The following is a 26,318-nucleotide window of genomic DNA, read 5'->3' as shown; positions in this document are numbered from 1 at the left end:
TTTAAATTTTGAAATTTCACAAAAAGATTTGATTTTTCACAAAAATGTTTTTAGAATTCACAAAAATAGGATCATGTGAAAAATCCTGAACAGACCCCTGATTAAAACTATTAATTTTTACATACAGTATGAAAACTCTCTTTAAATTATTTTGCTTTTAAATAAACGTATAATAATATTAATAATAACAACATATTTTTGTATTGTTGATATATATATCAAAGCAATTCATTCAAATTTAGAACAAAGATTTGTTTTTCTATTTTCTACATTTCATATTTAAATCATATTTGTATGTAGGACATAATTTCATGCAATTATAAATATTTGTAAACATAAATGAAAGCAATAGTATTAAAAATATTTACAAAACTATATGGTGTATACTAGGGTGCGTCTTATTTTTAAAGGTGTTATTTTTTCATGAGGCACCCTCTCATTTTGTTCCTTTGGATGAAAAAAAAATTCTCATCTCTGAAAAATAAAAATTGAATAATATTTAGGAAGTGCTACCACTGCTGCAAAATTTGTCAAATCTTTCTCTTTTTATTTTTTTTAAATTTATTTATTTTGTCTGGATAATAAGTAGCAATCAGTGAAAAGTTTGTATTGTCACAAAGAGAAAAATTACAGTATTGCTGAATGTAAAAGACCGAAGTGTAAACCTGTGATATAAATGGCATTACCGAACTTTCGTTTTTTTTTTTTTTTTTTTTTTTTTTTGACATTATTACATAAAATGACAACCATGAAATGCTTATTGTTTTCTTGTATATATTAGAAATAGGTATTTGTGTTATGTTAAACCCAACCAACCTAATTTAATGTTGATTAAAAATTTAACAAGATATATTGGGAAGTTAATTTTTACACCATTTTTTTTCACAATGAATGTAATTTTAATCACTGGTAGCACCCCCTAAATTATGATCAAATTCTATGAAATTTTTATGTGTGTATTTTTTCATCAAAAGGAAACAATTAAAGGGGTGCCCCATAAGAAATTCAAAACTTTTTTAAAAAGTGCATTACAAGACACACCCTAGTGTATACACAAGATGAAAATTCAAACTTTAAATATATTTTAAAAATTTTCAATCTCAACAATACAAAATAAAGTATAACTATGTTAATGAGAAAAGCTAGAAACTATCATAAAAGCAAAAAAAAAAAAAAAAAAAAAAAAAAAAAAAAAAAAAACAGCAGGTACAATAATTTTGCAATCTATGAATAATGATTGAGTACTAATTCAAAGAGTAGAATATTCTTAATAGCATGGTGTTTTCAGTACGCAACAGAGCAGTCAACTTAATAAAAAATTTTTGTCTAAGCTCCTCCTCTTCCCTTTTTTTCCAAAAATTAAAATGAAAAGAAAGGAAGGAGAAAAATAGTGTGGCAAGGTTGATTTAATTACAATTCCTCTCACTAAAAGCAAAAAAACACCAAAGGTCATCTCAAATCCAAAGGTCATTAAAAAGGGACCCCGCTCCAGGGGGAAGGAGGGGGGGGGTGATACAAGCAATTTGAACTTTCCTCATCAGTGTAACATTTTTATTTACATTACATTTTGCTAGTAAAGGTCACTGAAGGGGAAAAAAAAGAGAAACATAACAAACAGGTAGAACACAAAGAGCATAACTGAGTTATAGTATAAGCACACTGAACAGAGAGAGAAAGAGAGAGGGGAAAAAAAAACAGGTTTATTCATGAGTTAAAAAGTACAGGCTAATGTTCTCCTAAACAGCATAACATTAAAATGCTCAAGTTTTAAACAAATCTCAATAAAATCATTAGACATTTAAAAAAAAAAACTTAATAAAAAGAAAAATTATAGTAGTGTCAAAAGTTAAGTAGTTCACACTCTCCCTGATTACAATTTATTAGCAGTTTTATTAATATAATTATCACAATTTTAAGTTTCAATAATACATATTTTTTTCCCCTCAGCCTTTGACCAGCATAAATGTAAACTATTTCTAAACTGAAGTGCCAGACATGTGCTTCACTGCGTACATTCTGCTCATTCAAGAATGTTGAAAGACATTTTGCTTTGGGGACTTCAAGTTCACTTAAACTAAGAACAATGGCCTGGGGGGGGGGGGAGGGTCTGAGATTAATCCAATTGAGTCGGTCAAAACTCTGCAATAAATATCACACAGAGGTCCAATTGTTTTACCTCCACCGAACACATAGAAAGGTATTTAGTGGGTATATTTAGGACCTCACATAGCTCTCTTGCAAGTGAATCTACAAAAACATCTCTGAGGATAGAAATGCACTTATTTTGTTTACACTCACTGGCTACATTCCATCAGTTCTACTCATCATATGATACATGATTTCAATGGATTAACGAACATATTTTAAATACAAAGAACATCAATTTAAATTGGCTGAAAGAAAAGCATATAATATTAATATAATAAAGTAATTACATTTTAGTTTATGAAAATCTTTGGCAATAGAAAGATATATATGTATCAATAATTATATACAAAAATAATGCACAGATGAACATAAACTTCCCCAGGAAGACAAATTTTCAATGCAAGCAAGTTATATGTACCTGTGTAATAAGCAAGCAGAATTGTAATATTCATTATTTGAAATCACAATTAAATGATCCACTAAATTGTATTTCCTACTACATGGCAATCAAGAGGGAGGAAAACTAATTCACTGCACACAGTGCAGCAAATATTACAGAGGAACAAGGACAAGATTTTTTGAAACAAAAACAAATTAATGATTTCACACAATATTATTCAAATATTGTCGAACTGAAGTTCAAAGCATTTTGTTTTTATAAAAAAGAAAACCTCTGTTGCACTGAGAAGATTTTCAAGTTTCATTAAACTTCAACTAATATATTTTCATTCATTTCAAGTCCTACATAAAATATAGAAATTTAAATACATACTACAAATTATTTCACATTTAAACTAATACAATAAGATGCGTTTCTCGACTTGCTTGCGACAAATAGGGCATTCAGACATGCGGTCTCCACACATTTGGCAAGTCCCGTGGCCACAAAGAAAGATCATGTTTTTCAGACGGTCTAAGCATACTGGACACATTGTCTAAAAAAACGAAGAAAAAAAGAAATTAAAAAAAACCCTCATTAGAATAACAAGCTGCATAAAAATATGTTTCCACTTTAATATACCAAATTGTTTACAAAGAACATTTTAGTGCCACGAAAAATTTAAAATACAGTAACATTTGGCTAATGTTGAATGTAAGGAAAATGTATGATGCATAAAGTTTAATTTTGATGCATAACAACAACTTGGTTAGTTCGGCAAATGTAGAACTCTAAAAAATGTCTGGATTAAAGTAAGTTCTTTCTCTCTCCCCAGAAGTGGTTTGGTTCTTCAGTGGGTAATCACTAATTCACGCATATAATATTAGATAATGTTTTTTCAACATTATCAACACCTTTTGTTAGCCATTTTAACATGAATATCGCTATGAGGTTTTATTTTTTTAGTCACTACAGCACCGTGCATTCAGTACACCAAACTTGAAACGAATTGGTGCAGGAAATTTTATTCAGAGACAACTGCAATAATAGTTTTCAGCTACCAGGACACAAAAGTTCGTTCACTGCAACCTAAACCCCATACCCTCAAATTTTGTGGAGCATCAATCTAAAAGATCCAAAGATCTCTCAAAACACCCCCAAAAACTTCAATGGCACAACCTGTACTATAACTTCCACCCTTGGACACTCTTGCAGCGCTTTACAGCATGCATAATTTTAAATATTCTGCTTTGCTAAATTGGTTTCATTACTTACCGACAGAAGTGAATATTAAAAACTGTACAATAATAACATTGATCATGAAAACTTACCTGTTCTTTAATATCTTGTAATTGCTGCTGAAGTTTTTGAATATCATTGTGAGAGTTATCACGACAACCATTATTCATCATCATACCCTGTGCCGGAGCAGGAGCAGTTGAGGCTTGTAAAAGTGATATCCCAGCCCAGGTAAGCACTATAATTAAAAGAAAAAGAAACAATGAAACATACAAAATTACAAACCTGAATACATAAAATAAAGTGAAAAATATACTAATCTGCTGACAAATCTGTTTGATTAGCATTTTAAGTAATAAGTAAAGCTTGACAACGAAGAGATGGTGGATGATCTTGAAGCAAAAACACAATTTTGTATCATTTGTAACAGGTGGAATCAACCAGAAAGCGTCAATTAGTAAGAGGCGTTTTCGCTGATTTTTTCAACCCAAAACTTTAAGTTGCCACAAAATGATAACAACACATTACAAATACAGCATAACCCTGATTTAATGATTGTCAAGGGACTGGAAAAAGTTATCGTTAAATCAAGGAGCATAGACATTCAGTGCAATCAAATCCGAACTAGTGAAATGTATCATTAAAATGTGGAAATTGTTAAATCAAAGTTACACTGTAATCCAAATGATGTTTCAGCTTCAAGGTCACCCGCCATCTCTCTGTGGCCAAGTTTTACCACTTTTTATCATTGATATTTAAGAAGCCCAGGATCTTTGGGGTTGGCATTTTTGAAGACATAATTAAGCAAATCATGATTTTTTAAAGTACTTAAACCCTGTACAGGAACAAATGCCGAAATCCACATGTTTAGTTTTGGCCATGTCAATATTGTGGCACATGTTTGATAAAATATAGCACTGATAGTTTTTTTAAATATATAATTTTCCTCTTATAGTCTTTCTTTTTACAGGCACAAGAGGCAATGCATGCAAAAGTCTAAAAACATTTTGCAATAAAACAAAATAAAATGAATAAATAAACTTATTTTGCACAAAAACTATTTGATATTTAGGTATACTTTTTAAAAATATAATAAATAATGCAGACTTTTCTGATGGCATTCATAAATATTTGTTAAAATTATTTTATTACATTTTAATTCCTGATCATCCATCACTATTCTGTAAACAAAGCAGTAGCTCTCTGAAGATTCTTTCCAAAAAACTGACAGAACTTAACATTGATGAAATTTAGAGCACAATGATAGCTAAGTACACTTTACTTGGTGAGATTTTATTTTTGTAAAGCGAGAAAAATAAGCAAAAGTTTAAGCTCCGCGGTCCCAAAATATTTCGTTTCCTAGCCGGAACTTGGGAATTAAACTCTTTTTATTTCCAAAATTAGTGAGGTAGTACAGCATTTACATTCAAAATAAAACAATCAGATGAAAGCATGAGCAAAATACGAGGGACAGTCAGAAAGTTAGCTGCACTGCTTAAGAAAACAAAAAAAAGATTGAAATTTTACAATAACTTGATTGTTATCTTAAAGTTCCATTTAAAATCTACTTTTTAACGTAATCACCTCTGTTATTTAAGCATTTGTTGAGACGTGGCACAAGTTTTTTGATGCCTTCTGCAAAGAAATGCCGTCCAACGTACGATAATCATTGTTGGGTTTCAGCTTTCACTTCGCCATCCAAATGGTATCGTCGCTTTGAAAGTTCTTGTTTCATGGAACCAAAAACATCGAAGTCAGGAGGTGAAAGGTTTAGGCAGCTAGGGAGGTTGATCCCAAACTTCCCACCTAAACTTGGTCTTCCCGCGCTCGGTGTCGCCAATATTAGAGTGGCCATTCCAAAACATTTTGCACCATTTCACAACAGCTTAACGTAACATTGCATTTTCACCACACACTTCATGCTACTGCCCATAAATTTCAGTGCAATTGCACCTTTTTGCCCACAAAATCAAATCACTGCACGTATTTCCAATTTGGACGCTACTTGCAGCTGTTGAGACATGTTTGCGACTGATTATCAGAAAAACTAAACTTGCCTTGCTATGTCACAAGATAAAGGTACATATCTGAAGTGTTGCCACAGAGTTTCATCAAAATTGTCTTAGACAGAACATATTTACAAAGTAATGCAACTAACTTTCTGACTGATCTATGTATATGGAAATGAAATGGGATATATTACCAACTCTGAACTTTTATATTAATAGTTTCGGGATGCTCTCTTAATATTGAATTTTTACACAACAATTAACTTCATACACATTTGATAGTTTTCTAATTTGGCGACTCTTCTAAGCAACTCAATTTGGATCACTATCAAAATCAAAATTTAAAGTAAAAAAAAAACACACAGCCTTTTTATTCACTTTTATAAATGAAAACTGCACAAATGCAAATCAGATAACACTACTATATGAAGTAGGTATACAAGGGAAAAAATGTCTCCAATAGGGAGTACTGACAGTAAGGTGTCTTAAAAAACAATAAATGTTCACCTATTTAAATCACCCACTTTTCGGGAGAAACTTTAGTTATTGGAAGCCCTTTTGACTCAGTTAACAAAATACAAAATTAATTTTCCCTCAATTATTTCTCGCAAAGGGCCACAAGTCGGGTTTGATTCCAGGGTTGGGCATAATCGACTCAGCCACTCATTTCTTGAGTGGTTCGATAAAATGAGTACCAAGCGTGCTTGAGAGCTAAACCCTGGGTGTTCTTCATTCTGCTGACCACCTAAGTAGAACCTTGCACCCCAGATCCCTCAGTCAGGAAAACTGTTATGGACACAGCAGGCTTTGGCCCTCATGGGGGGGGGGGGTGAGACATTAGATAAAACACAGCTGAAAAATACAGACCACTCTAATATACATCCATTCTTTTGCATTCAAAAAGTACTTTATCAAAATCGACATTTTCATCAGTTAAAAAAACTAGATTTTTCAACAAAACATGAATTGAAATTGATATGTAACTTATTTATTAAGCAAAAATTAATTTCCCCACTCTCTTTAAAGTTAAGGGGAAATTCTGATCAATATTCATTACATGTGACAAATAAATAAATTGTCTTACTAGTTCCGCCACAGCACACAATGAAAGGTATAACTTTATCAATCTGAGCACGACACTGCACACATTTTTTCATTAATCCAGCACAACCTAAAATCGAACACAGAAGTTCAGAAAATTATAAACAATTTAAATGTAGAACATAATATTTATCTAACTTTCAGAAGGCTACAAGGCATACACAGTTTCATTTTAAAACCTAAAAACAGAAAATTTAAATCAAACAGAATACAATCTACAGTAGTTTCTTGCCGTCCTAAGTCACTAGACAGGGCCCAATACAGGCTGATTTTGCTACCGTTTTTCGGTACCTTCACAAAAATCTTATTTTGAAATCGGTACTTTCACAAAAATCAAGTAATAAAATTAGTGGCTTCACAAAAACATCGAAAATTTCACAAAAACTCGCATTTTAAAATATGAAATTTGTTTCTCTATTTAAAACAAAATATACTCATAAAATGAAATTCTAAGCAGGTTTATATGAACAATCGCTTAAATAGAAACCTTTTTGTAGTATTTTAACTAATTTTTAGCTGTTTCACGCCAAAGTGTATTTATGCAATATTATCGCAATCTTTAAACATCTGTTTTGAGGAACCGTTTTTCTCATAATTTCCTATATTGTACACAGTACATAGCCCATTAAGCTGAAATGACGATGGTATTTTTCGTACTTCTTAGGTTTTCAGCTCCCCTCCCCCCCCAAAAAAAACGAAACCTGTCAAAAATACTAGATGACATTTACACCTTTCGAACTAAAATTTCACTTGTTCCACTACTTATTTTACAAAAATTAGGATGTGTCTAAAATTTCACAAAAACAATGCTGATTAAAAAAAAAACTTTCACAAAAATAGAATGATGCCATACTTTCACAAAAAATAGGTAGCAAGAAAAAAATCCTGGATTGGCTCCTGCTAGAACCAACTTCCAGATTACACACAATTGGATTGTTTCCGAAATTTTAGAAGTATTTTTTTCTGAAAGAGCATGCTTAAAATCATAAGATTTAACTATTTTTTTAAAATAATTTGACGCAATATTTTTTAACAATTACTTTAATTGGTGCTCAGATTCAATTTCATTTTTTATGCTTCTGAACTTGACACCACAAATGATGAAATTGAAATGAATTTGAATGAAAATGATTCACTGATGCTCATATGAACTAGAATAAATTTGCAAACATAACTGAAATTTAGATTCTAAAATGCCTGTTATATGTAAGTAGTAACTTCAGTTACTTCAAAGAGGAAAGAGTCAATTTAGGACCAAGTATATGACATATATGAGTTTGATGAGAAATTTAAATGTGCAGAAATATGTAAATTTAGTCTTTCAAAAGACTCATTTTTAGTCATCAAACTATCTAAGAGTTAATACAATGCCTTAAATGAAATCACGTTTCTAGATAGAGAATTTTTTTAGCCAAACTAATTTCAAATTGTATTAACACAATGAATTTCTCTTTGAATGTTGACTTTGATCAGGCTATGATTAGTGAGTTTAAGTTATAAAATTGTGAACAAAATGCCAGATATTTGTGTAACAGGTATAATATATGTGTGTATTTTATAATGCATATGTAAATCTTTAAAAAGTTTTAAATGTAAATGAAAAATTGTTTCGCGATATTTTTCTATTATACATTTTACAATTTTATCAACAAAAGTTTTAACAAAAATGAAGTACCTACCATCACAAGCACACATATGGCCACAGGGCTTGAAAAGAACAGAAGCTTTCTTGTCTGAACAAACCACACATTCCTCAATCTAAGAAAAAGAAAAATGTTTATTTTCTTCCATTGAATTCATATGCATACATTCACAGTAGCAAAATATTTAGAGAATTCTAAGTAGTATCTTTATTAATTAAAGCTTCATAGATCAGAGCAGGTGAAACCAGTGGTGTTCCCATAGGGTATACTCCATATACGGCGCATACTCTCAAACATTTTTTAGACGTTTAGCGTATACCCTCAAACTTCAAAAATTTTCATATTATGACATATTATGTACATGATCGCATGCGCATATTGTGCATAACTGATTACTGGGAGTATACCCTCAGAAAAATTGATGGGAACATCACTGGGTGAAACAGATTCTCCAGAATTTTCCTGCAGCCATTGGTGCTAGTCTCAGCCCCAGGCTCCAAGCCCTTTACAAAGAGATAGCCAAACCAACTTGTTCCAACTGTTCTTCTGAGCAGGCTTCACCAGAACACATTCTCGCATGTTTGGAGCTCTCGAAACAAGATTTAATCGACGATCCTTTAACAGTGTTGGATTTCTTGAGGGTGTACGATATCATGGACCTGGTCTAGCACTGCTACCCAACAGGGGAGCGGCTAGATATGTATGTAGATATACATTTATTTTCTCTAAGATTTTAGCCATAGATTTTGAAAAAGCACTTCATTTCCTTAACATTTTTAGATAATTTGAGACAGAGAGCCACTAAAAGATTTAAATATTTTGTAGTGCCCCAGGCATTTTTGGCAGTGCCCTGTCCGTTTTGAGGTAGCACAAAATTCCCACAAGCCTAGAGTTGAAATATAACTCCCTCATTTCTCTTACCCATTAGAATGGCATGAGAATACTAACAGTAATGACCAAAATAAATGAAATTTAATTTTCAAAAATAACAGAACTTAATTTCTGATTTGTAACTTTGTGTTCACTCTTTATTCCTCATAAAACTAATACATTTTGTAGATAAAAATTTTAACATAATATTCATTAGTTTAAAAGTATCATGCAACTAAAATGGGGGGCTCCTAATATTTAAAAACAGCAATTTCATTGTTGGGGCTGGAAGCTGGGACTTGACTCTGAGCGAATTGTACTAGGTCTGTGAAATTAGACAAGGAATACATTAGATCTAAGTAAATCAGATGAGCTTTTGGGATACAAAACTGAAAAGGCTTTGATTAGTTAAGCACATTAACTTGTCAAAACAAGAAAATTCACGCAAAACAATTAACATAACATAATAAGATTATGCTTTTAAAGAAATAAAAAAATATATATAATGGGTACTTATCAACTTTAAAGAATGTAACATACCTTAGTTCTTGATTGTACTTGTTCCTTGCACATAAGGCACTTTTTGACCCTTGGAGAACACAAAGAGCAAGTTGCAATATGGCCACAAGGACCAAAGAGGGTGTCTCTTTTCATATCGGAACACACCATACACTCTTCCAGTGTATCATTATCTTGTGAAGGTGAGGTACTAGATGGAGTTATACATGGGTCACTGCAATCAAATTAAGAAAAAAAAACAATTTTAGAAAAAAGGCTAAACACACATACAGTGTAGCACCGTTTATATGTTTATGAAGGGATTGTATGGAAAAAGCACATAAATGAAAAAGGCAGGGCTCAGCAATATACCAATATACCGTATGTGTCGATATATATTTATTCCCACAGTAACAATATTCAGATTTGAATCTGTTCGATATATCGCCTGACTGGATTTAACTAAGAACTAATTGAAATAATGACTTAAAAATGCATATTTATTCATAATTCTTTGTGCTTAATGAGTGGATCACACCTGTCAACTCTTTCGGATTTCCCAGACGTTTTACAGATTTGTGTCTTTTTCCCTTGTTATGATTACGAGCAAAATTTTCCAGTTTTTTTGTGCTTTGCAGAACGAAAAAAACTGTATCTCGCCAGTTTTGGCACCAATGCAGCACGGCGCCATGTCTAAAGCCAGGGTTGCCGTAAGAGCCCCTGGCTCTTTCTCTGCTAATTATCTCCAAGTTCGTTGCCCCCCTCACTTTTACCAACCACCTCAAGAAGAAAAAACAGGATCCTTTAAAAAAAAAAAAAAAGAGAAAAAAGAAAAAGAGGCTAAATCCTTTTGAAATAGCATCTATGATTCTTTCAGTTACATAGTCTGCCTCATGCCCCCCACCCCCCACCCCAAGGGCATATTCCTGCTTTAGCAATTATTATTGAGATAACTACTTTAATATTTAGCTTTCAAAATGTCCGATGGCTTCCCTCTATTGCAGATCTCAATATGCAAATAATATAATTAGGGACGCACATTCCCTCAACTGCGACGACACCCCTCAATTGTACTGAGCGTCATCCCCCCCCCCAAAAAAAAACGGGCTCCCCTAGTGAAGAGTCCTTAAAAAATAACTGCTCTGATAGTTTCAGTGGTTTTGTCAGCTTCATGCCCCTCCCTTTCAAATGGGCACCCCAGCTTTATCATTAGAATAAATTGCTGGAATATTTACATTTCAAGATCTTAATATATAGATCATAATGCTAGGGCTACCAATCCTCAATAAGTGTGATGGCCCCCTCATTTTTAATTTTACCGAGCCCCCCCCCCCCAAAAAAAAACAAGGGTCCCTACTTAGTCCCATAGTCAACTTCAAGACTCCCCCCCCCCCCACCAAATAGGTACCCTGCTCCAGGCATTATTATTCGCCTAAATTGCTGGAACATTTGCTTATCAAGATGTTCGATGCCTGTTCTGTATTGTAGATCTTATAATGTATATTAGAGACGTACCGAGTAGCACTTTGGCCGAGTACTCTGCCTTTTATTACTCGGCCGAGTACCGAGTTACCGAGTACTCGGCCTTTCACTACTCGGCCGAGTTCCAAGTACCAATTATGTTTTAAGAAGAACCACCGACACACATGTGATGAATTTTGAACTTATTGGAATAGTAGTATAAACCTCCTTGTCCATATAATAGTTTTTAAAACTAAATTCCTGCTGAAATTTAATTACGCATTATATATATACAATTTTGTTTGTGTCAAAAATTTTACAAAAAAATAATTTTTTAAATTAAAAATAAATAAATAAAAGGTATGATTAATCAAGTTGGAATTAAAACAAATTACAGTAAAATCCCTCTAATGCGGACACTAATAGGACAAATTTTTTTTCTGCAATATAGAGGTGTCCGCAGGACAGGGGTTTAATAATGTTATTTGCATTGGAACTGGGGAATTAAAAATTGTCCGCATAAGAGGGGTGTCCGCCTTTGAGGGGTGTCCGTTAGGAGAGGTTTCACTGTATACCAATCAATTATAGTTCTTATCTGCCAAACATAAATAATTTTTAAAAGCAGATAAAACAAATGTGCAGGAACACTCCAGACACGTGTTTCTGCCCCCCCCCCCCCCACCGTTACAAAAAACGTCTTTTTCAGTGCATAACATGTGAGCTAAAGAATGTAAAGACATTCAACAAAAAAATACGACTTTTGTCGGATGCCTTTAAATCTACGAGCCCCCATTTTGTGCATTGAAAAAGGAATTCCTTGTAATGCCAAAACACGTGTCTGCAGAGTTCCTGCACTGTACTTTTAATGTTGTTTTATTTTTTAAGCAAAGGTATTTTTACATTTTTTATAACTAATTTTTGTTTGTAGCAAAAATCCATTTTTAATATAAAAATTCCATATTTTCTATACTTACATTTTTTGCATAATTTTTAATAAATAAGTTTTATTAACTTTGGGGACATTAAAATAAAGATTTATTCCATTGAAGCATTACAAACTTCATTATTCTCAAAATTTAAATTTGACTTATAAATTTTAATTGTAAATGATTGCAGAATATAATGCTTGCTCTTTTTTTATAAATTTTAGTATCTGTCTTGGACAATATTCAATTTTTTGCAACTACTCGGTATTGGCCGAGTATCTGATCAGAATTTGGCCGAGTACCGAGTACTCGGCAAATTGGCCGAGTAGGCCGAGTACCGAGTAGTTACCGAGTACTCGGTACGTCTCTAATGTATATGATGTAGCTGGGGCGCCTATTTCCCTCCCCAAGTGCCGATGGCTCCCCTCAAATATATCACCACCCGCCCAAACAAAAGAAAAACGCCACCATCATTTCAATGGATTAAAATACTTCCTGTAAAAAATTTAATGGCATCGTCTGCGTCATGACTTCCCTCCCCCTGCAAGGGCTGTTATTCTTATACATTGCTATTATTATTCGCATAAATCTCAATACTCCCTCAAATTTATTGCACTTCCCCCAAAACATGACCTTTTATTGAAGGGACTAAACTCCTTTAAAAATAACTTCTCTGATAATTTCAATTGTATACTAAGTATCAAGACCCTCCCTCCTCCAATGGGCATGCTTGCTTTAACTATTATTATTCGAATAAACCGATGGAATATTTTCTTTGCAAAATGTCCAATGGTATTTCTCTGTAGCATATCTTAATATGCAGATGATATAACTAGGGGTGCCCATTTCCCCGACTGCGATGGCACCCCTCAATTTTACCGAGTCCCCTTTTCCCTCAAGAATTGCGACCAACGAATAAAAAGATTTAAATTGGTCTAAAGTAATTTCTCCAAACGTTTCTGTGGTATAATCTGCCTCATGCCCCCCCCCCCCCCCTCCACGGACACAATGAGAATCCTTACTGTAGCTAGAATAAATTGCTAAAATATTTATTCACCAAGATGGCCTATGGCTTTTCTCTGTTGCAGATACTTATATAATAGGCTTTGCAGTCCCCCCCCCCCATAAAATTTTGAATTTAATAACCTAAACATATCGATGTATCGAAAATATTGATATTTTGAGAGCGATATGTCGCAGTATTAAAATATTGGTATCGCCCAGCCCTAGTAGTATAGGTTAATACGTATTACACTCTGCAGGGACCAATTTAAAAAACATATAAATGATAAAAACGTATAAACGGTGCTTCATTGTACTAGGAATGCACGTTCTCAACAAAAAAAAAAAAACAATTGATATTATGAAGTAGTTACCCTAGCTCATTAACTATCAATTTTCACTTTCAGAAGTGCATTTAAAGGTATATTTAAGCTTGGTCAAAAAACTTTGAAAAATTAAATCATTGGCACCTCTGATATAATTAGGTAAAAGTTTTCAATGTCATGTACTTAAAAGCAACAGTTTTTAATGATATTATAAGTTTTTAAAAATAACCTGTGCATAAGCGTTCATATCTGCTCTAAGTGTTATTAGTTATTGGTCAGAATTCCAAACCCAGTTTTATCCGACGAGATCAGATAAAACCAAGCACACATTCAAAAAATGATTAATTTACCATCAAATTCGTAATTCTTTTGCATTTAAACAAATTTATTTTTGGGACAAAAAGGAATAATATTTTTAACTAGAAAATGAACCAACTTTATTCATGTAGCTTATTAAAGAAAGTAAAAACTATTTCAATACCCAGTTTTGTCTGACTTTTCTCAAGTGAAAGAATTATGGCTGGAATGGCAAGAAAACAGAAAAGTCTTTTATTCATGAAACTTACTTTGACTGTTCCTTATGACATTTGGTCAAAGCTTTGCAAAGATTTGGATCAGGGCACAAATCTAGAGGTGTTTGTCCTTTCTTGTTCTTGACACTCAAGTCTGCTCCATTGGATACCAAGAAACAAGCAATAGAGGCATTGCTTTTCTTATCAGAACTTTGAGTTCCTAGTCCCATTAATAACTGCAAAAAAAAAAAAAGAAGCAATAATTAGTTTAACTACTCTTAATATACATGTCAGAAAAGAAGATGCACATTATCTTAAGTTATTCTGATCATCTAAATAAATAAGCAATCAGTAATAAAATAGTTAAAAAGTATCACGGAAGAGTTGAATTACAGTTTGTTCTCTTTTTTACTTTCAAGGGATCACAAAAAATCGTCCCCAAGTAGAAAGTATCCTTGAAGAGAATGCGCTTAACACTATAGTGGATCATCTGGGACCATGAAAAGCCGTCTTTAAATAGAGAAAGTCGTTAAATAGAGAGCCTACTGTATTTCACAAATTAGTCAGGGGAAATAAAATCTTAAATTGTGAACTCCCAAGAAAGAAATAACTTTTAATTTGGTCTAGCAATTATAATTAGGATTTTTTCATGACTCATTGACTCCTATTTTCTGTATCTGGAAATAATGCAGTCAACTTTCGATAAATCGAAGTCCCAAGCGACCTGCAAAACCCTTTGAGATATTGGTAGTTCGAGTTATGAGAAGACCCCACAACCATCTCAACAACTTGAAACACAATAAAATCTTCAAGATTGGGAATATTCAAGCTAAAGGGCTTCGAGTTATCGCAACTCAACTGAAAACAATGAAAAAAAATTCAGACACTGTCCAGAAACGCTTCATACAACATACATTATAGGTAACATATATTGTGGAACACTTGGTGTATAGCTGATTTGATATGGAATAACCCAAACTTGATTGAGTCCTAACTTTGCTTCATTCATTCTCTGATTCACTCTCCCCCTATAAATATCTTAGTTCACTTGGTGACAAAAGTAATCATCCCTGTTCCCTTGGAAGCAATGGCGTAGCCAAGGGGGGGGGGGGGGTCTGGACCCCCTCCCAAATGACTAAGTGTTAATACATGATTGAAGAAAAAAATGAATTGTGTTGAAAACAAGCATTTTACTCAAGTATAAAAGATGGAGCACGAAAAAATATGCTTTTGTGCAATATATAACATACAAAAAAATTTGAGTTGAAAACTGATAAAGTAAAATGGGTGGGGAAGGGGGGACGAAATGAGGGGTGCTGTAAAGTGCAGAGCTTTATTGCAATGATTCTCAATTTTTCCCTATTGTGCGAACACCATTGTATAATTGAAGTAGATGCAAATTCTTAGAATATACCTGTTTAGAATCTAACAAAAGACACTTCTCCTTTGTCTAAGTTTCTCCAAATTCCTTGGAATTTTTTCCTTGCATGGTTTTTCTGTGGAAGTGGAGAATCTATTTTGCATTAAATTTTGCTGCTTGTTTTAAATTCAAATGCATTCAAACTTATTACTTGTCATTAATAACAGTTAAATAAAATTTTCATCTCCAAAATCTATTTTGCTTATTTTTAAGAAGATCTCCATATCAATTTGTCAAATATCCCTTCCCCCCCCCCAAAAAAATAACTTCCTGGCTACGCCACTGATTGGACCTCCTCCAAAATGAAATCCTGGCTACGCCACTGCTTGGAAGGTTCGTGAAAGAGATTTAAGCCGAGGAAAATAGTTCCCCAGCAGAAATCTCTGTCACTGAGCTTGCAAATGAATGGAGATGACAGTTTTTGTCACCAAGGGAACTGAAGAGCTGATTCACGTGTGGTGAATCAAACTAGACAGAGGAAAGTAAGAGTTATCCCTTGGTTATGCTTATAACAAATATTATTAAATACCCCAGATACTTTTTAGTTAAAAAATCTTTATTTAAAGAGCAGTATTACCTCTGAAGTACCATTTGTACTTTCATTGCTAACTCCAACTTTTCCACCTTCTTGCATGTCTTGCAATTGCCGCAGTTGAGAAAGTGTATGGTGTCTCAGAGCCTCATGAAGGGGAGTATCGCCATCTTTGTCCGGAATATTTAGATTGCACTTTTCTCGTACTAGTAACTGAAATTAGATTGTAAGATTACGGGTTTAGTAAAATTAATAAAATATTTGAATCACATAAATTGTCAGGATTTTTGTCAGTCTGTCACATAGCTTACATTGTGCCAAACAATGTTTATAACATACAGATGGGTGACAACGACAAAATAATAAGAATATCTATGAAATAATAGAGAAACTTTACCAATATAGGGTTGTGGACTACCCATTGTCTTAATTACAGATTATATGGGACATGGAAGGGATTCATAGAGGTTGTGAAGAACTATTGATGGGATATGAAGCCATTTTTTCTGGAGAACAGCTTAACTCCAAAAGTACAGATGATGTAGGAAATCAAGAGAGAAATTTTGATTCCAAATATCTTCACAAATGCTCAACTTAGGAGACTGGCCTAACAAACAGACAATTTGCAGGAACTACATGCAATATACCTGACAACCTGGTCAGCACATCTATAGACTGCAGTTTCATTCTTATTAGAATTAAACGAGTCTGGATTTGTGGGTAACTGAGTGGGAGGCAGATGTCATCTCATTGAAGCTGAGACTGCCAACAAATTGGTAGACAAAGTACATTTATCTCACGATGCACGGTGCAGTTCAACTTGTGAGTTAAAGGCAAAGCTCAGGTATTTAGCAGTGAGTTACCACTGCTAAACTAGGCGGCTATGATACATTACCACACTTTGGGTACGCTGTGATAATGGCTGACACAGTACTCTTAGTATGCCACAAATAATTATAGTCTTGCTTAAATTGAGTACATCTTTATGCACTATCTATATGAGTTGATAAAAACTATTGTGCTAGAAAGTATACTAGGTGCCAAGATGCCTATTAAACTTGGTTGATTACACATTCCTCTACCTAAAACTTAATAAGTAGTTTTTAACAACAAAAGATTACAAAAGTTCTAGCACAATACAAGTGTGATAGAAAATATTTGAATCATGTAATGTGGTCCAGACTTGAGCAGCAATAGATAATTAAGCATTTTTTTTCAGATACAACTTGAAAAAGATTATATAATTTTGTCAAAAAAACTGTCACTCAAAAGAAAATTACCAAATAATTTGAGTTTAAGCCTTGCTTAAAAATACCTAGATCAACACAGAGTTAAAAAGCATATTAATTGACTAATACACAATTTATTAGCTATAGTTTCTAATTAAAAAATATATGGTCTTGAAAATAAAGATTCCATGATAAGCAAAGACAATAAGCTATAAAACTAAACTTATACAGTAGAACTCTAATTATCCGAACACAGACTACCCCAATCGCTGATTATACAAATTTGCTTCTAGTATTTCAGAAAAAAAAAGAGGTTAAAATTCAGTGTGAATGTTATTGGGATGATAAGTCACCATATCATAGGGCAGTTTTATTATGGGCTTCTAATGTGCAGCACATGTAAGTACACTACTAAACATGTAAAGCATCGATTTTAAATTAAGTAGAAGTATTTTTCTTTAAAATCATTTTTTTTCTCCCAATTTAAACATACATACAGTAATTTCTTAAAACGGACCATTTTTCCTCAAAAACTTTAATTCTTTGAATTTTTGGTTATCCGAATGGGGTACGGTCCCAATTAATTCAGATAATTGGAGTTCTACTGTAATTCCAAAAACTTACAAAGAAATCTTTCTAATCCTATTTTTGCTTTTATAAAAAATAGATTAACTTGATCATTTAAGACTTTTAATCAACAGCATCGTTAAACATAAAACTAGAAAAATAAGAAACAAAATTGGAATTTTTAGAAACAAATTAAAAATTCCTAAAGCATGAGACATTGAAAATAATTTACTTACTCTAACAATTTGTGTGTGTTGGCGCTCAACAGCTAAGTGTAATGGAGTTTGCAAGTTGACATTTTGCAAATTCATATTAGCTCTTCCCTAAAATAGTTCAAAAAGGTAAATGCACATGGGTAAATAAATGTACAATATGTTTTACAATACAGCAATATATATATGAATATATCAGGGGCGCCCATCCTCCTAAAAGCAATGGTGCACGCCCCAAATATTGCAAAGATCCCCTCAAGAGTGAGAGGCTCCCCCCTCCCCAAAAGTGAGAAAAGTACCTCCCAAAACACCACCCATATAAAAATTTCCATCGCTCAGCCTTCACCCTCCCCCCCCCTCGCCCCCAGGTGGGCATCGCTGATTATATAACAGAAGTGTTTTTAATCAGGGGGAGGTGTTTATAAGGTAAATTTTAGGTGAGTCAGATGTCTTTATAATCATCCATACATTTGCATTCTCTTCTTTCCAAAATTGAGCTTTTTCAAAGTAGTAGTAAACCATTCTCAATTTTTCTCTAAACTTCCAAAATTTCCATCTACTAGCTTTATTTTTCACACCAGGGGGGGGGGGCAGAACGCTGAATTACAGAATGTATACTGCAACATGCCTCGCAACATCCCCTATAGCAACAAAATATAACTAAAATCATACAATATTTTATTTAGAGTATTTGAAATTAAACAAATGAAACTATTTTAAATATTACCTGTTGGACAAGAAGTTCAGCAACTTCAACATGATTGTTCAATGCAGCAAGGTGTAATGCTGTGTAGCCATCGTCTTTTTTTTCATCAACAACCCAAGAACGTGGAAGTTTTGACAATAGAATTCTCATTGCACTGAAAATAAATAAATAAACAAATAAAGAAATAAAATAACACATTCATTCACCCAACAACACAAATCGAAATCGGAAGAAGTGTTTAATCTTGTGTACTTTTATATTAAATATGTTGTTGAATGTTTAGAAATTGAAAAGCTACAGTTCCAATTCGAATAGTGAGGATAAAACCTGTGGGCATTCGCAACAAGTAACCTGACGGTATCTACTTGCTGTCGATTTGAATCGGTGCCGATTAGGTTTAATTGTTAGCTGTTCAAATGCAGGGGAAGCAATTGAATGTTGTTCTTGGTGGGCATGGTTGCTTTTCTCAAAAAAGAACACAGGAATGAAAACAAAACTTAGCCATAGACACAGACCCTGAGAGTTAAAGAAACTGGCACTGATTGAGTTTTAATCGCCATAAGGGGTAAGAGGGAATCATGTTTTTCTCGTTTTTAACTGTAGCCATATTCAAATTTTGGAAAGAGGATTTTCAACAGCTATTTTTTTCCTTTGAAAGGAGACTATTCCTCCATTCAAAGTTTCTCATAAAGAACGGTTTTCATGCATTAACAACTTCAGTCCACTAAACCACAAATTTTATATTAGATTCAAGCAACGAATCAACACAACTTACAGACGTTTCCAAGAAACATGGGAGACAATAACAACTTCAGATAGCATACTGAAAAAACATGCATTTTCGCAAGCCGCAAATTTTGCGAAAATGAAAATATCGATGATTTTGAGGACTGAAAATTTCGTGAATTGAATATCAACAGAACTGAAAGTTGATAAAACATTGTTTAAATATTTCCGAGGATTATATTTTCGCGGTTACAACGGGCTAGTGCGTTTACAATACTTAATTTTTGCGCAAACAAACGATTTTGCTCGTTGAAACGTTTTTGTAAACAATTTTAAGCTTATATTTACGGAAATTTCATTTAAATTTTGAATTATGACAACTGTTATTGCTTTAGACTTCCACAAAGAGCAGTAATTCTTGCATTAATAAGCCATAATCAAAACCCTGAATCCCAGCCATCACAGCGCACACGCGAAGCAGAGAACTGGCAGCGATTACATTTTTCAATCTAATGGGAAGCAATTTTCGCCTAAAATGACAAATAAGCACGAATCAATAACTTCACCAGCGTAAAAGGAAGAATAATGTGGTAATGTCTTCGCTTTTGTTCAAAGACTTTCAAGTTGAAATTTAAAATAATTCTTTTTGACAGCGATTGCGTTTTTCATTGAAGAAAAGGATAAATATTCAATGCCAAAATATAAAGAACACATCGTTTGTAATGACGCACTAACGAGCACTGTATTTTGTAAAAAAAAATGACCAGATAGGTTAAATATCATTTCATAATCCTGTCGCAAGGCGAACCAGATTGGATGATGCTAAATAAGTTTAGAACACTGATCAGTATACAAACGACAGATTTACGACAAGAGCCCCAGGAGGTTCAGGGCGGGGGGGGGGGGGGGGGTATTAAGAGTAATATTAATTATTGCCGTTATTTGAAGTAATACTAAAATGACTGCCGGTAATGCCCTCCATAAATTCGCTCATTAATAAACGAAGCGTAGCTCAATCATTGAAAAAAAAAAACTACAGGAAGACGCAAAAAACAATTCCACGCGCTGCCAACTTATTTTTTCCAAAAGAATTTCTTTTTCTTTATTTTTTATTTAAAAATAAATAAATAAAATTAATATTTTTTAAAAAGTAATCTTGTTTAATTACTTACAAATAAAAATAGTTTATTTGTGGTGGTTTCAAGAAAAATCAGCCTCATTTTATTTTTATTTGCCCATTCATATGCAAATTAAATTCATGTGGTTTCTCACTTTGCCGAATGATGATAACTTTGCCGAATCGTCAGACAAAACTTGCAGAATAAGGACACTTTTGGAAGGTCACGGTGACCTCCCCCTTGGTTTTCAGTAGCGGATTTCGACCTGATTGATAGGAATTCGTTTAAAATCGCTTTGAGGCGCGATAGTGTTCAGATCAAAAAGTGTCAAATTATGGGGCGCGGGGGGGGGGGGGGGACTTAAAAATTTCATTGAATGAACTGGGTTTAATACTAAACGCCTCGCAAATCGCACTTTCTTTCCAACAAAACATTAAATTGGAAAAACTCTACAAAAAATTAAACCCTACAACTCTGTGATACGATTTCCTCCACAATTTAATTTAATCCCATTGTAGAGAGAAGAGAATAACAGATCAGGTTTCAATGTGTAAGCATTTTTATTTGAACTAAAGCAAACTTCAATAAGAAAATAATTTCAGAGCCTTATGACAAAGACCATACGGATGAAGCGAAATAGGAAGGAGTTCAAGTCACAATACATCTCCCGATGGGGTATAAATAGCTTAGAGAGCGGGATTATGCTTCCTGTCTCCGTATATGGAATCCATTGGTAAGATATGGGTATCCATAATTGACCTCATTTCGCCTTTTCAAGGACTCCCAAACGTTTTAAAGACACATCACTTGGAAAAAGGTACAAAAACTTATTTAAAGTGAAGTGTACTTCATAAATAACTACAATAAACATCGCAATTTAATGATGTTCAAACAACAAAAGTTCAGTACTAAGACTACAAATTACAAGTCTCATTTCAATCAAGTTCTCTTCTTATTATCTTAATAATTTTATTGCTAATACATCAAGCGCCAAGTTGATTGAAAGTGCGTACGCAGATAGTTTGTGTGAGTGGATGGGATACGTAAGTAACAACTTCTATAACAAGGATCAAAAACAGGAATTTCCAATAAAAAATGAATTGACAAATTTATATTGACCTTAACAGATATATCATCAAGCCCGTATGCCAAATTGCTTTTCAAGGCAACAGTTATGAAAAATAATGCGTCGGAACTTTGGAACAATAACAAAAAACGACAAAAAATGTCAGTTCTGCAAAAGCTGTCGCATAGGCGGCTGGTGCACCAAAAAAGTAGTGCATCAAAGGAATTACGGGGGAGGGCAGGTTAGAGGGGCGGTGCACCTAAAGTTGACTTTTATTTAATATTAAGGTCATTGCTGATTAAAAGGCCTTCTCTAAAAAATTCGGGACACGGTCTCCAAAATCGGGACACATGTTCACATGGTAAACTCTCCCTTCTTCTAATTCAAAGCTACATTTTAATTTTTATGAAATAACATGAGAATAATATATACAGCACACTTACTAAGTTGATTCTTCTCGCATTTAACACGTGAATCGATCAATTTTATCATTTTTCGTGAATCGGTCAATTTTATCCTTTTAATTTTGAATTTAGAAAACTGAAGGGGCAAAATCCCTTTACTTTTAAAATTTAGGGAGCAGCTTGTACAATCGGCGCTTATGGTGCTATAGTCCACCCAGGGGAGACCCGATGGAGGTTCACTGGGATTTCCCAAATTTTTTTCTAATTCTGCAAATTTTGACCAACCATTCGGCAAATATCGAGACACAATAGCAATTTTTAAATGACGGAGTGTCCCTTTTCATTACATGTACCTGTGTGTGCATACCTGTATTTTATTATTCGGCAAAATTTGGAGTTCCATTCGGCAAATTGAGAACTTTCGCCCCCCCCCCCCCTTTCCCAAAATTTAATCTCAGGGTGAACCCGAGTCCACCTCAGGATTGCTGGAATTCGTCCTTGGAAGAGTCAAATACAAAACTGGTTGAAAAAAAGTGAAAGTTGCTTTTTTCAAGCCTTTGCGAAATAAGTTTTTTTTTCATGAAGGGTCGTTGTTAGTTTACAATAAGAAATTAATGTTAACTGTCAATCTCGCGTATGATAAATTAAAAAAAATTCTTTTGTGACCAAGAAGAGATAAGGAGAGAAAATGTGTCAGGAAGTAGTTTTTGTAGGTATTTCTCGTCAAATTCAAAAATACTTCAGCACAAGAATTGTTTCCACATTTCGAGTTCAAGAATTTAAAAAAAAAAAAAACCCTTGAATGGTTCATTAAAAGATCTCGGTCAAGTGAAATTTGTAAAGTTATCGACGGCGCTCATGAATATTTGAAACGTTATACGTTGCGTTGAGTTCTACGTCTTTGAGCCTTGGCGAGATTCACGCGCGCAGAAACTTATCCACGTATCATAACCGCCATTCACTACTAGAGATTAAAAAAAGAACGGGAGGAGAGGGGGAGGAAAAAAAAAGAGAGAGAGAGAAGAACGGAGCGTACGGGACATTCTATGACATCAGCAACAGCATGGTCAACCCCAGCCACAGATGAGGCAGCCCAATTGAGAGTGTTCTAGTGTTGCACCGAAGTAGAGGCAAATCTCGGGGGGACAACAGTCAATTAGAACACGCCGAGACCGGCGAACAGAGGCGCCTCTGTCTGTCTTCAGAGCTGAAGCATCTCCGGATGTGGGGCCCAAACACACTTTTCTCTCGCTTATCACTTTCCGGCTCAAGCAATGAGACATTTTTGTACTTGGATTTAACCTGCATCCAGCGATCGAAGAGTAAGTACGCTTTTTTCTACCATCATGTCAGCAGTAAGTATACTATAACGCGGGTGGCAGCATGTCCCCCGATATTTTAAGCAGGAGTGCCCAATACCGTCCCCCTCCCAAGAACAAGCATCTCCCCAAAATGAGTTCGAAAACGCTCTGAAATTACCCCCCTAAAAATTTCGATGGCATGGACCTCACGTGGTCACCCGTTTTACAGGGGTGCCCATCCCCCCTAAGAGCAAGGGCGCACCCCCCTGAATATCGCAAAGACCCTCCCAAACCAAGAGACCTCTCAAAAAAAAAAAAAAAAAAAAAGTAAAAAATACCCATCAAAACAACCCCTCTAAAAATTTCAATGGCGCAGTTTGCACCATAACCCTTCCCCCTCCCTCGTCCTAGGCGTTTTTAGATGTAGAGAAGTCCCACATTTTTCATTTGCGATGTGTCTGGTTTTGCATGTCCGAAGTTTTCCATGGACGATATCTGCTTCTTAGTTCCATTCCAAACTCTTTATGGTCAAAGAAAATATACTAGCTATCCTCCTGTATGAGTTTTAATGATACTCTAAGTTCTAAGTTATAAACACTGTTAGTTTATGCATATGCCTCACAATCCCCGCGATATAATCGGGGTTCTATTCGAAAAATGAAGGATCAAGCAAGTAGATAGGACGAATGGAGAAATGACAAAATACTTTAATTTTGGGGTGAGAAGAAGCACAAAAAATTGACACAAAAGAAACTTGATTGATGACAAATTATTTCTTTTCGTGCAAAATACACGGCACAGAAATCAGACACAATAGTTCATAGTAAGATCAATAATGCTAATAATAAAAGCTTTTAAAAAATAAATACATATTACTACGATTTCACAAGAGTTGTCTTTACTTTAATAGAGATTCTGTAGAAGTTGGAAGGATATTCTTTGCTTCAATATGTATTTACAACCTTAGCAACAAAATAAAAGTAGAAGAGCTATTTTTTTATATTCAGATGTGACATCTTTCTTGGAGTGAGTAAAAAATATTAGAGTATATATTTTAGTTTTTAGCGTATACTTCTTAGTTTTTAGTGCATATTTTGGGTATTTTTAGTGCATATGCATATTTTAAATATTTTTAGTGCATATAATCCGGGCTCAGTTATTATAATTATGTATTACATTATTATTTTTGCTTCTGTAATATCTTTTTACCGAGGGAAATATAAGACTCATTGAAAGATAAAAATTAAAAATTTTCTCCTCTTCAGATTAACGTACCTTACATTGCTAGCCAAATAATTACGGGGAGAAATGAGATAAAGACCTAATATTCATTGTTGAAATTCGCAACTCAAAACCATTTTTACAACTGTACTGTAAACCACACACGATATGGAAGATTTATTACACAATCTTCTATTCACGTTGCACGTATACATAAAATTAATTCATAAGGTTCCACATCACCATTTGTGATTAATGCATTATACCATGTCAAGTCAGGAACTGTAAGTGATGTATTGTGTCACAAACACCAATTTAAGTGATGATAAAATAATGTTAAGGCTTTTCAAAAATTATTAAAGCATATTTCCGCTATAAGTTTCAAACATAAGCACAGAAATCTGAAAAAGAAAAGTTGAAGACACATCATTTAAATAGGTAGTTAGTAGAATATTTAATTCATTTCGCAGTTAATTCCTACATAAATATACTACTTTATTATAAAGCCACAAAGATGTTTTTAATTTATCTTGCCAATTTGTTTTCTTTTTGCTTAATTATATTTAGAAATGTTACAACAGAATTATAATTGATGGATTTGTTTCATATTTCTAACATGTAATAAGATACTCAAAAAAAAAAAAAAAAAAAAAAAAGAGTTTATCTTCTCACGACATTTAGATTTTCATTTCATTTACGACGTCAAAGAAGGACATGATTCTTTAACATTCTATGAAAGCTGACTTATACATTTTACTTATTTACTCATTATTTTAACCTGTGCAATGTATTAAAGAATTAGGTTTGTGTATTCGCATAAAAGAAAGTCATGTTCTAGTCGAACTTCTTGCAGACGACCTATCTTCATTTTGCTTTCTATTTAAACAGCAAACAAGAATCTAGGTACTACAAAATATTGATAAATGAAAATTGTTCTTTGCTCCAGAAAGAATTGACAAATTGGATGCAGCAAGAACGCTCCCCTATATCAAAATTAACGATGCTATTAGCAGCCGACATTTTTTTTTTTTTAACTTTTTCGCACAACTGTCAAGGGCTTTGGAAAGTCATTAGTGTACTTTTGGAATGAGAACTAATCCAACGTGGTGTCGGGTATACATTGAGTCATCTTTCACGCAAAGTTTCTAGGTAAGCAGGGAAAGAAAAGAGATCACGACATGAATCAGCCTTTTAATTATACTGCCGTATTGTAAATAAATTTAATACACAGTTCTCGAATGCGTTAACAGTTTGATCCAAAAATTTTAAACTATTTTGCATGTGAAATGCTAATGGTTTTACCCTTGCTCCAACAGTACACTGGAAGACAAAGAGGGGGAGGGGGGATTTGCAAGGAAAAATATAAACACATGTTTCTGAGTTAAACTTTTTTTTGCATACTGTTTTTCCTTGTGATGAAGAAAAAATTCCTTGCCGCTTCAAAACACGTGTGGCCAACATGTATTTCAAATTTGCAACATTAGGGGTGCCCATCCCAACCCAAGTTCAATGGCTCAAATTCCCCCCCCCCCCTTCCAAAAAAAAGCTCAACTTTCTTTTCCTTTTTTATTTTCTAGCTCTTTTTTTTTTAATTTTATTTCTCTCTTTTTTTTAAAAAATATTTTTTATTATTTTTTTAAAAAATATTATTTATTTATTTATTCATTTTAAATTATTATTGTAATTATTTCATTAAAAAAGT

General features: G+C 33.7%; 1 protein-coding gene across 1 annotated transcript in view; it reads right to left on the bottom strand.

Moving 5' to 3' along the window:
* Positions 1-2,226: 2,226 nt before the first annotated feature.
* The window catches only part of LOC129219785 (E3 ubiquitin-protein ligase MIB1-like), a 126,157-nt gene continuing 102,065 nt past the window's right edge, over positions 2,227-26,318 (bottom strand). The window contains exons 13-21 of the mRNA XM_054854085.1: positions 18,802-18,934; positions 18,099-18,185; positions 16,112-16,279; positions 14,169-14,350; positions 9,930-10,122; positions 8,556-8,634; positions 6,860-6,946; positions 3,859-4,004; positions 2,227-3,083 (exon numbers count right to left, since the gene is read on the bottom strand). Coding sequence (XP_054710060.1) covers positions 2,943-3,083; positions 3,859-4,004; positions 6,860-6,946; positions 8,556-8,634; positions 9,930-10,122; positions 14,169-14,350; positions 16,112-16,279; positions 18,099-18,185; positions 18,802-18,934 — 1,216 coding nt within the window. The 3' untranslated portion in view covers positions 2,227-2,942. The remainder of the gene's footprint in view (positions 3,084-3,858; positions 4,005-6,859; positions 6,947-8,555; positions 8,635-9,929; positions 10,123-14,168; positions 14,351-16,111; positions 16,280-18,098; positions 18,186-18,801; positions 18,935-26,318) is intronic.

The sequence above is a fragment of the Uloborus diversus genome, chromosome 4 (assembly GCF_026930045.1).
Source record: "Uloborus diversus isolate 005 chromosome 4, Udiv.v.3.1, whole genome shotgun sequence".
Classification (NCBI taxonomy): Eukaryota; Metazoa; Arthropoda; class Arachnida; order Araneae; family Uloboridae; genus Uloborus; species Uloborus diversus.
Note: the sequence above shows the minus strand (reverse complement) of the source record. Positions and strands in the feature narration are given on the sequence as shown.